The 12,070-nt window shown below is 41.1% G+C and overlaps 1 protein-coding gene across 1 annotated transcript in view; it reads right to left on the bottom strand.

Moving 5' to 3' along the window:
• The window catches only part of TACR1 (tachykinin receptor 1), a 150,901-nt gene that overhangs the window by 64,416 nt on the left and 74,415 nt on the right, over positions 1–12,070 (bottom strand). Inside the window, exon 2 of the mRNA XM_040993638.1 lies at positions 11,287–11,481. Within this exon, the coding sequence (XP_040849572.1) occupies positions 11,287–11,481 (195 nt within the window). The remainder of the gene's footprint in view (positions 1–11,286; positions 11,482–12,070) is intronic.

Below are 12,070 nucleotides of genomic sequence, written 5' to 3'. Positions count from 1 at the left end.
TTACTAATATCAAAATTAACTTGCCTTGTTCACTATTTTCTTGATTTATTTTGGTCCATTTATCTTTTAAACGATCTATATTACCAACCACCTAAACATACTCTTGAAACTAGCTTGAGAAAACACTAGAATCTTTACAGATTTATGTAAAGACAGGAGAGTGATTCTTATGTTTCATTAAGTACTTTGAGTGCTGCATCAAATAAAATATGTTTCTCAAACATTCCCTTATGCCATTTCACAAAGTTTTAAAATAGCATATTTTCATTTTCTTTATATGAATACTGGCTATTTTTTATTTTTCTTTTTTATTTTAAAGGAAGGAAGATTTATAACTGTTATTGCTAATATAAGCTATGTTTTCCTTTAATAGATATCACATTTTAGCAAATTTATTTTTGGCATTTATTGAGATGAATACATGGTACTTCCCTTTGACCAATTAATTCGATTAAGTATAATAGCAGATTTCCTGATAATCTACTAACCTTATTTGCTGGAAAAAGTCATGCCTGATAACAAAACATTGCTATTTTAATATAATTTTGAGTTTTAAAAAGTGTATTTATTTATTTGAAAAGCAAACCAACACAAAGAGAGAAAAACAAAGACTGAGGGAGTTCTCCCATGAGCTGGCTTATGCCCCCCAACCTCCACCATTCCAGTAACAGGAAGGGCTGGGTCAGATCAAAACCAGGAGCCAAGAACTCAGACTGGGCATGGAGAGAGGTGGGACTGGAAGCAGGCCAGACAAACCCTAGCTCCTTGCCAGCAAGTACGCACTAAGCAAAACAGGGAGTGCTCTTTCTCTGGGGCAGCCAGGCATACATCTGTCTTCTCAGTAAGTGGACTGGGACCAGAACTCTTGCTTTTCCATCTCCCTCCTTGTCTTCAACAACAATAACAACAACAACACAAAAAGTATTCCCAACATCATCCTGCCTTTTTTTGGATCATTCTTTCTACCATAGAAAATGTTTCTATTATCTCTCTTCATAATCATAGTGTTTCTATTTCTACCATGTATAATTAATGTATTTCACAGGTTCTTACAGGAACACGAGTGCTATTTCCTGAGCCAACATGCAAGAATGAAACAAGACTGCTTTTTCCTCCATCAATCCGATCTACCCTATAGATCCAGAGAGTAGATATCCAGCCCCAAATGGAAGCCTGTATCAGCAGGATAGCAATCAATTCCCCTACAGCCCCTCCCCATTCTAGTTGCTCAGCCTTTACAGCTCCCAGATTGTGAGCTACAATTCCCCTCCCTGCCCCCTGCGAGCACTCAGCACTTACATTTCAAAATACCAGTCTAAGTCTTGCTTTGAATTGTTCACACCCAACCCGCTGCATTTCTTTTCAACCACCTAGACTCCAAAGAGGAGAAACCCCTTGGTTCGAAAAGCCTGAGAGCTATCTCAGCTCCATCCATCCCTCCGAGACCCTGCAGCTCTAAACGGCCAGGCCTGCTGAAGGACTGAACCACAGCCAAGTGGTTGCTCTGTCTGCATAACCGCAGTTGGCCGCCTTCTGTGAATCTATGTTATAAATTCGATTTGGCTGTGAATTTCTCTTGTTCTGAGCCACTTTCCCCACAGGTCTCCCACATGAACGGCAGAGACCTGACTACTGGATCCCAGGGTCTCAATTAGCAGGAATCTGAAGTCAGGAGCATAGCTGGAACTTCAGCCCACACAGTCCAAGGCACTTTCCATACCTCACCAAATACCTGCCCGGAAATGTAATTTTTTAACATTATCTTCAGCTCAATGACTTAGGGTTTTGCAGAAAATCCTTCATTTTAATCTTATTATCAATTATGATTTGTTGCTGGTTTGTGCTTTTCTTTTTTCAATCAGCTGATAGTAGCAGCCCTAACAAATCCTGAACTGGAAGGTTCTGATTTTCTCAAGGCTTCAAAACTAAGCTCTCTCTGGCCTCCTGACTGGGAGACGAGGGCGGATAGGTTGTGTTGTCCATAGAAGCCTCGGTACAGGCGAGCTCCTCTCTGACTCTCTGTGTAGTGGCTATGTCCAGATTTCTGACATTTGTATGACATTCTATTCTTATAGTCATGTCAGCTTTCCTTTCTTGCTCTTTTTTTTTTTTTTAAACTTCACTCATTCTAATTTCCTTCTGGGAGTTCAGGTTTAGGGCTCGCTTTTGCAGTACCCATCTTTCCTGCCATGTCAACGTCCTCCTCCTCCTTGGTTTAACTGCTTTTCATCAACAGCAGTGACACTACTAGGGGCCCTGAGCTATATTTATCAGCTTAGTGGGTGTCAGCGGAGGGGATGAATCACAACAGCTAGCATAAACAATCAATTCTCGGAGCACAAACATACTGACAGCCCTATGGCCGACGCCTAGGGTGGCATGGCAAAGGATCTACATTTCTTTTTTCCTAAGTTGTGGAATAATCAAACAGGTGGAAATTTTGACAAATAACACTGCAGGTATATTTTCTAACATTCTCTCTTCCCTACTTACTCCCTGTCAATGAGTTGGTTTTAAATTTTATCATTACTAACAAAAGAGTGCCTAGAAATCTTAGCTAATTCCTTACCCTGGGTCATAGTATATGAAGACAAAATATTATACATGCTAATCCCATATTTTTAATAGTCTTTTGCTAGGGCTTATAATTATAGAGACTTGTATTACCACACACATCCACATTCATACACCTTGCCATAAAATCTTCAGGTTACAGGAATCATGAGGGCTGCTGATGGAGCCTCCCCCTCCTAGTATCACTGGTAGTATTTGGAAGTCAGAACAGGCATGCATGTCTTCTTGTTAATTCTCTACCACAAAGTTTATAGTATATGGGAGTTTAATGAACAGAAAAATGACATCTGACCAATATTAATAAATGATCCAGGGAAGCTGAAATTCCCTGGGGCTGTCTAGATCTTGGTTTTCTTGGAATGTCTTTTTCATTTTTCATCCTCATTATAGACATTGTCTTGGCCCTGGTGGTGGGCTGTCTGATGAAGAAATTGAAGAAGTGTTGCCTTGTTCATCTTCCATGTCTTTGGGGCCATTGCCCTAAGACCTCTGGGATCAGTGCCGCTCACAGCTGGTTCAGCCTGGTCAGAATGGGCTTAGCTCTGATTAACATTGAAAACGACTGCACATTCCTCCTACTCCTGAGAGAGGGAGGGAGTGGGGCAATGCACTAGCAAAACCAAATCTTTTTTCTTTATTCTTCCATTTTCTCTTCTCTGCTTTTCCTTCTCAGCAAGAGTCACTTTGGGTCATGCATTAAATCCATCTTTATAACCTGCCAATCAACTCCATCTTCATAGGATTTCCCTGGGTAGTGTCACAGTTTCACTACAACAGCCATGGCGAAGCTGGCAGATTGCTAATTATGGTAGGACTCAAAGACAATTTAGGATAATATGACACTAATGAGGAGAGCCCAAGTCCCCATTTTGTGAATGCTATTATTAAATGTTATTATTAATGCTATGAAAATTATGTTAGCATAATTTTCAGTAACTGCAGATTGTAAACATAAACAGGGAATGACAGATGACAGGGAATCAGTCTCTTCAGAGCAGGGCTCTAGCTGGAAGCAGCCCCATATCTTACCAGCCAGGGAAGAGAAACCACTGAAGTAATCCATTGCCAAAGGAGGGGACTCATACACACACACACACACACACACACACACACACACACACACACACACACACACACACGATGCTGTAGGAACATTTTTGATGACACAGGAAAATGTTTAGATAGGATAAGGGGAAGAGGTAGATGATAAGACGTATATGCAAGTGGCTGCTAAGTTGTGAAAAGATGTTCACTCTCTTATCAGAGAAACATAGCTGTAACTCTGAATATCTTCCCTTTTTATTCAACCTATCGGAGGAGCAGAAATCTAAGAGCAAAACAATAAGGTCTGTTGATGGTGGGACTGTAAATTAGCACAATCTTACAATGGAGGGTAAATATCAAAAATTGAAAGGGGTATGTTCTACTTTGGAGATTTTATGCTGCATATACCCCTGCATGGACTGTGGAAAAGTTCTCTGAGGCAACACGCTGTAGTAACACATTCAAAGGCCACCTATAGTGATTGAGCCAATGACAGTGCATACTTGATAAATGGAATTCTGAAAATAGAATAGAGAAGCTATGAACTGATACAGAAAAATCTGAGACATCTAATTAAGTTAAAAAAAAACTAGAATTCACAGCACTGTGCATGCTAAACTATATTTCCTGCTACAAAAAAGGAAGCTTCCCTATTTACACTGGCTTAACTATGTGGACAGGAGATTTAAAAGGAAACTAAGGATAATAGATATTTGGAGATTAAATTTAAGAGTAGAATGATATTCATAAAAATGTTAGTGACTGATGGGAATACAAGTGATTAAAGAAGTCATAGCAGGAGAATCAAGATGGCAGAGTAGGGTAAGGACTACTTAAACAGACTGAGAAACATTAGCCAGTGTGACCTGAGAGGTCACATTCCAGGAAACAGGAGAGGACAGAACAACAGCAGAGGGGTACCTGGAGACCGACAGACATGGGAAAGCAGCAGACACAACGGTGTGGTGTTGCAGTGATGATATCCCAGCAGCATTCAGTGAGCAGTGATCTGAACTCCACCAGCAACAAGGTGGGAAGGGGCGTTCAGCTGGAACTCTGGAGATGAATCCAGACAAAGAACTGATCATCCTGCTGGGCTGTTTGATTTGACCAGGAGCAGAGAAAGTGGCTGGTCCTATACCGGCAGTGAAGGAACGGGGTGGATTTCACAGCCCAATCTGCATCCTAGAGCTGAATCGGGTGCCATTTTGTGTAGGGAGACAATGGTTATGGGAGAGGACTGTGCATGCACTGAGCTGGGAGTGAACTCATTTCAGGCTCAGTGAGCTGCAACATCGTGGCATCCTGAAGGTTCCACCCAAGACAGGTCCAGGGAGCCCTCAGACCTGACAGCCAGCAGATCAAGAACTCAAGTAGTGGCACATCAGTCTCCATTTTCTACAGTGTGGCAAAGGCTTTAAGACTGCAGGGATAACAGTGAGCTGCACATGTACTGAGCTGGGAGTGAACTCACTGAGCTCAGTGTATTGCACTGGCCCCACAGGGAAAATAATACCAACTTTGGCATTGTACGGGGTCAAAATAAGTCCACGTGTCCCTCAGACTTAATGGCCAAGTTCCAGCAAGATCAGCACCACCAACAACCTAGCTATATATGACACCTGGTATCTCCCTAATCCTGGAACTGCTCTAATAGGAAGTGGGAGAAAGGTTGTAGAGATAACAGTGCAGTCTCAGCACAGGATCACAGGAAGTGGAGACTATTGAGCCAGGAGCTGAGGCTACAGAGACCATGGTGGAAATCTAACATAAGAACCCAGACCTGGAAATCATTAGAAAGAGTGCTCAAGTGACTGCAAACAAAGAGCCGTGTACCAACTGCAATAAGTAAAATCAAATTGCACACCTGTGGGTGACACAACTTAGAAACCTGCTCCAAGGAAAAGAATCTGATAACCAGAAATACAATGACCAAGAGCAAAAGAAGAGACAAAGGCACAATGAATATTACTGAAGACTCCCCTGCGAAGGAACAAAACCCTTTGCCAACCTGAGTTCACTGAGGAAGACATTGAGAAAATGGGGGATACAGAATTCAAAACACTTGTTATAAAACTTCTTACCAACAATGAGAAGCTTGAAAAGCAGGCATTCAAGGAATTTAAGGGATATGTTATACAGGAAATGAATCAAATGAAAGCTGTTATCAGAAATGAAGAATACAGTGGAGCAAATTAGAAATACAGTGGAGAGTCTCCAAAATAGAATAAAGGAGGCAGAAGCAAGAATCTCAAAATTAGAAGATATTTCTTGTCACCAAGGGGAAACGAACAAAAAGCTGGAAGCAGAGCTGGATCAGGCCAAAAAAAGTATTAGAGAATTGAAAGACACTATTAAGAGGCCAAACGTAAGAGTTATGGCAGTCTCAGAAAGTATAGAAAGAGAAGCTGGGTTTGCAAATGTATTTAATGAAATTATAAGGGAAAATTTCCCTGGTTGAGAGAAAGAATTGGGAAACAGATTCCAGGAGGGGCACAGAACTCCCAACAGGGTTGACCAAAAGTGATCTTCACTATGATAATCAAGCTCTCTTTAATTGAGGAGAAGGAAAAGATCCTTAAATGTGCATGTGAAAAAAAAAATCAATTGACATATAAAGGAGTGCCAGTTAAACTCATAGGAGACCTCTCACAGGAAACTCTACAGGCAAGAAGAGAATGGAGTGACATATTCCAGATTCTAAAAGCAAAAGCTTGTTGGCCCAGGATAACATACCCAGCAAAGCTTTCCTTTGTCTTTGAAAGTGAAATAAAATTCTTCCATAATCAAGAAAAGTTAAAAGAATATGCTTCTTCCAAACCTGCCCTACAAATGATACTTCAAGATGTTCTCAACAGAGAAGAGGAATAGTGCCAGCCAAAACTAAAGGCAAATGTGAAGATCATCCCAGTAAAATGACAATAGAAGACTAAATCAATGAACAACCCATTGCTAAAATGACAGGACCAAATTACCACCCATTCATATTAACCCTGAATGTAAATTAATTAAACTTATCAATTAACCGCCATAGATTAGTAGACTGGATTAAAAAAACCCAAAACCCATCTATTTGTTGCCTACAGGAGACCTATCTCACCAACAAATATCAGTGGAAACTATACCTCACTTTGGTGTTTTTTTCTTTTTTTTTTTTTTTTTAGTTTCATCTTTTCAAAGCACCTTCTTCTAATTAAATTCTTCAATGACTCATAGATCTACAGTAGCATCATCTTCTTCAAGAAGGTTTTGATTTTTACATTTCTTCAGCAACATATTATTTAGTAGCATGTTATTTAACTGCATGGAATTTTTAATTTCTTTTTTTCTTCCTATTGTTGGTTTTATTTTATGGCTTTTCATTTAAGCAGATGTACAGTAACTGTGTTAATGGAGATTATCATATCCAGATGTAAAGATACCATGTAGTATGCATCTCTACTTCCAAAGATGGACTCCCAATGAAATTGTTAACTATCTTGACAATAGGATGCTGGACCTTTTACCATTGCCCATGCCAATACCACTTTCTCAGCAGTGCCCCCAAGTGTTCCTTTTGATCATACAGCATCTGCTTGGCAGGAGGATGACCATGGCCTTCATGTCTTTGTTTGTATTGATAATTTTATTATCTGTTTATGTATTCCTAAAGTATAATTTCATTTGTCCTAGACCTTTTTTTATAAAGCCATCCATGCTGCAAGCAGCTGCCTCTTGTTCATTTAATTAGCAATGTAATATTCAACATTACACATTGAGACCACAGTTTTTATCCATTCTATTGATGATGGGCACTGCACAGGCATCTCTGACTTGCTATATGAAAAACAGTACTGTTCTGAGCATACATTAGATGTATTTGGATGTGTTTGCATGAATGCATGGAGTTTTCCAGGATAATCACCTCTGGGTAAAATTTTTGATTTATAAGGTCTGCACAACTGCTTTTTCTTCTTAGATAATTTTAAGGTATTTTTAAATGCAATTTTTCTCAAGTTATACATCTAGTAATAGATGAAAGTTATCAGTACTCCAAACTTGCATCAAAAGTTTCAGAGATTGGGGCCGGCACAGTGTATGGCTAATTCTATACCTTTGTGTGCTGGCATTCCCTATGGGTACTGGTTTGTCATGCCCCAGCTACTCCATATAAGCTTTGTGCTTATGGCCTGGGAAAGCAGCAGAGGATGGCCCAGGTCCTTGGGCTCCTGACCTAATGGGAGACCTGGAAGAAGCTCCAGGCTCCTGATTTTGGATTGACTCAGTTCTTGCTCTCGTGGCCACTTGGGGGTTGAACTCAGGGATGGAAGATCTCTTTCTCCATGTCTCCTTCTCTCTGTAAACCTGCCTTTCAAAAAAAGTAAATAAATCTTTAAAAAATATCAGGCACTTAGTTTTATCAAACTTCTTGGCATCTGTTCCCCTGACAAGAGTGCAACAAGTTCTCATTATGGCTTTAATTTGCATCTGACATTAGTGCACTGCAAAGCTTTATTCAATGCCGTTGTATCAGCAGCCTTCATAATGCGCTGAGACATATTTTAAAGGAAGTAAAATTTCACAATATCTGAACTAAGTACTTAATTGTATTTCCTTCTTGTAGAACTAATGATTGTCATTTTCACAGTATGCTATATCTGGAATTTGAAACCAGATGGAAATGTTTTCTGGAGGCAGTATAACAATTACGATAGGAACACGGGTTCTTGAGTTAGATGAGGGATCAACTCCCAGTTCCATCACTCTGCAGCTGAATCCTAATGGTCAAATGATTTAAAGCCTTAAGCTCAACAGTATACTCCATATGGAAGTCTGAGAAAAAATAAAAACCCATGGGAAATACTTGGCCCAGTGCCCTGCCTGCAGTAGGGGCCTGGTGAAGACTGGTATCACACATCAATCTGGGTTCACTGGCAGAAGATTGACAGCACACAAAGTGGTGGGCAAAGGTGTAGGCCCAATTTGTTTGACGGAGACTGTGCACCTGCTAATTATTTGAAAAAGTTTTTTTGCAGAAACCTTAGCTTGCTGGCATGCTTTTTAGTTGTATGGTGAACCTTCAAGCTGGAGCACTCATTGTCCAAACTCTTTAAAAAATATTTATTTATTTTTATTTTATTTGAAAAGCAGAGGAGACTATGGGGGAGATCTTTCATCTGCTGGTCTATTCCACAAGTAAAGCAGGACTAGGCCAGGCCAGGTCAGCTGGGAATCCAGAATTCACTCTGAGTTTCCCATGTGGGTGATAGGTACTCAAGTTCTTGAGCCATCACCAGCTGCTTTCCATGGTGTGCCTTAGAAGGAAGCTAGCACTCAAAGCAGAGGAGACAGATTTCAAACTCAGGTACTCTGACAAGGGATGTAGGTGGTCCAAGCAGCGATTGAACAATTCTGCCAAACACCCACCCTGAAAGATTTTTGAATTCAGTTCTTTTCATAAAATGCCCTAAAACTATTGTGTCAACCACACTACATATTATGAACAGACCCTATAAAATGTTTGTAAATCAGGCTCACTTTTAGGCTAAAATAATGAAATAAGTGATGATGACAAACTTAACCATGCATCTGATATGAGAAACTTTAAGTTCCTAAAGCAAGACATAAAGAACCCAATATATTGTGTTGAATCTCCAAATATTTTTATGGTCATTATTAAGTCCAGAACACAACAATGTTCAGCATGACTCTAGGACTAAACCACAGAAAAAGTAAACTCATCTCCAAGGTAAACTTGTAAAAAACTTGTAAAAGAATTGTGACTGTGAGGGGTTCTTCGAAAGTTTATGGAAAACATAATGAAAATACTAAGTGCAGGTTGGTTCAAAAATATTTTGGAATTCATGCATACTTTTCTCATCACACACATTTCCCATGAAGTTGTTGAAGACCTCTCATATTTGAAACAAAAATTGAGGATGGAGTGACATTTGGATTAAGATGCCCACATGCCATACTGGTGGAGTGCTCGGGTTCGGTTCCCAGTTCTGGTTCCTAACTCCTGCTAATGTTGCGGTGTTGTACAAGGTGGATCAGATCTTGGCAAGATCATGAGAACTGAGAACAGAGCCATAGCACAGGGAGTCCACACAAGTTTCTGATAATTGACATGGCAAGCTTTAATTCAGAAGTTTTTATTGCTTTGTGTTTTTGAGTAAACCTTTGACTTGAACAAATTCACGGATCCTGGACAGTTTGTAATAGTGTGTTCTTCCTCCTGCCGAGATCTTGCTCCGGCTTGTAACTTCATTTGAAAGAACAATTTTCAATGTCTGCTTCTGGGCTGAGCATTAATCCCCCCGCTGCCTGATCAATGAAATCCCACTGTCGGTGTCTGGAAGGCGGAGTCGGAGCTTTGTGCACTGCTCTCTGTAAGCTGTACTGCCCTGCTCCATGGAAAGCATGCAGCAGGATGATTTTGTGTGCAACAGACTCCCAAGCCTTCAAATCTTGGAGGCATGACAAGTACAGCATCTCACGCTGACATTTAGTAAATTTATAGGCTTCATAATTGTGTTGCGATCTAATGTATTTGGTTCATACCTTTTGTCTGGCATTTAATAGTTTACCAGGTGAGAATGCATTCGCTCATTTGATCATCACAACAATTGTGTATGCAAGACAGTATCTTAACATTTTCCATTTTAACAACAAAGAGAGGCTGCAATTCTTGCCCAGGGTTCTAAGACTAGTGGCAATTTTGTAATTAACCCCTCTCCCCATCCTCTGATTTTAACACCAGTGTTTCTTTATATAACTCACATAATAACGCCAAGATTGGAGAATTACAGAAGGCTTTCAAAAGGACTCATATTACCATGCACTAGGAGTCCGGAACACTAATGGTAATATGCATGTCACACTTGTTCACTTGAGCAGAACAAAACAAATAAGCCACTTCAGTGTTGCCCATAGGATAAGTGCAGAGAGAAAAATACCAAGATACTTTGAAAATCTCTACATACAATCATCCAGGCCTCTGGGAGCCACAGATCTGTCTGAAAGAAATTTATAACCTGTAATATCTCAGAGTACCAGCCCTGCATTCCCATGTATCTCATATGTGTATGCCTGCCCTTAGTCTTCCCCAGAGGAAGATCCTGGAAAATACACTCAAGTTCAAGTATCTTACTTGGGAGAAGAATGTGGGGATTGAGAACAGAAGGGCTGGTGGCCAGTAGGGGATGTGTTATGGAACCAGCTGCTATAGCACAAGTGAGGCTAAGCCCCATGGGGTAACCCTGGACATGGTGCAAAACACCAACCTTGGAACTCCCTGGCCATTGTCTACTCACTGAGTCCCAACAGCAATGGTTGAGAGCTGTGGAAATGGGGATACCAACCACCCTTCTGCTTTTCCGTGCTGTGCAGAAGTGGCATTCTACAACTTGGAGAAAAAATTTTCAAAGAAATGCAGAAACTCACAGGAGGTATGTCCCATAAAAAACCTGAGCTATATGGCGGGGCTTGCAAAGGATCTGTTAACACCACATCTCCGGGTCTTTCCATGCTCTTTTAAAGCTTATAATAGTATTTAGGATAGTGCAGTCCTCCCATAGCCAAGGACCTATCCACACAACATCAGAAAACACTACAGGTACATAGTAAATCTTCAACACCAAAATAATATGAAAACAAAGAGGCCCCACGGGAGCCATGTGGACTCACACTTTCTCGTAAATCTTGTCGGGATGCTCTGGCCACTCGATCATACACACAACTCTGCTGGGCATCGTCTCCGTGGTGGAGTAGTAGCCCTGGGGGAAGGCCAGCAGGAGGGCCAGGACCCAAATGACGCAGATAACCACTTTGGTGGCGGTGGCTGACAGCCGTGGCTGGAGGGGATGGATGATGGCCATGTACCTGCAACAGAGAAGAAAGGACTTAGGCATGGTTCAATCCCGACACATCTGTCTCAGTAGTTCTGTGTTTTCACTGCCAGTACACAATCCCCATTCCTGATGAGGCTTACAACCACTTACCAGTCCCTTTCCACATGCTGTTCTGCAGCTTTATGGCTTATGACAAGTAATGCTGAAAATCCCTAAGAAAAGTCAGCGAGATCCTTTAATCTTTCAGAACCTGCCTGGCAACACTCCAGGGGATAATCTCATCATGGAAATGCTCATGCTGGGAACATGCTGGTCATGAACAGATCAGAGGCTTAAGGAGAAATTAGATCAGGAAAACTGTGTAAGTGTACTTCACACAAACACTGTCTCGGAGACCCAGCATTGTGGCATAGAGGTTAAAGTCGCTGCCTGTGGTGCTGGCATCCAATTTGGGTACCAGTTTGAGTCTTGGATGCTTCATTTTTGGGTCCAACGCCAAGCTAACGGCCTGGAAGCATCGCTGGAAGATGGGCTTAGTGTTTCGGCACCTGAACCCACAGGGGAGACTCGAATGAAGCCTTTGGCCCCTTGTATCAGCCTGGCCCTGCGTTGGTCATTGA

Source organism: Ochotona curzoniae, unplaced genomic scaffold, assembly GCF_017591425.1.
Source record: "Ochotona curzoniae isolate NIBS_2020 unplaced genomic scaffold, NIBS_Ocur_1.0 contig_883, whole genome shotgun sequence".
In the NCBI taxonomy this organism is placed as follows: Eukaryota; Metazoa; Chordata; class Mammalia; order Lagomorpha; family Ochotonidae; genus Ochotona; species Ochotona curzoniae.
The sequence above is the reverse complement of the archived record's forward strand: the minus strand, read 5'-3'. Positions and strand labels throughout refer to the sequence as shown.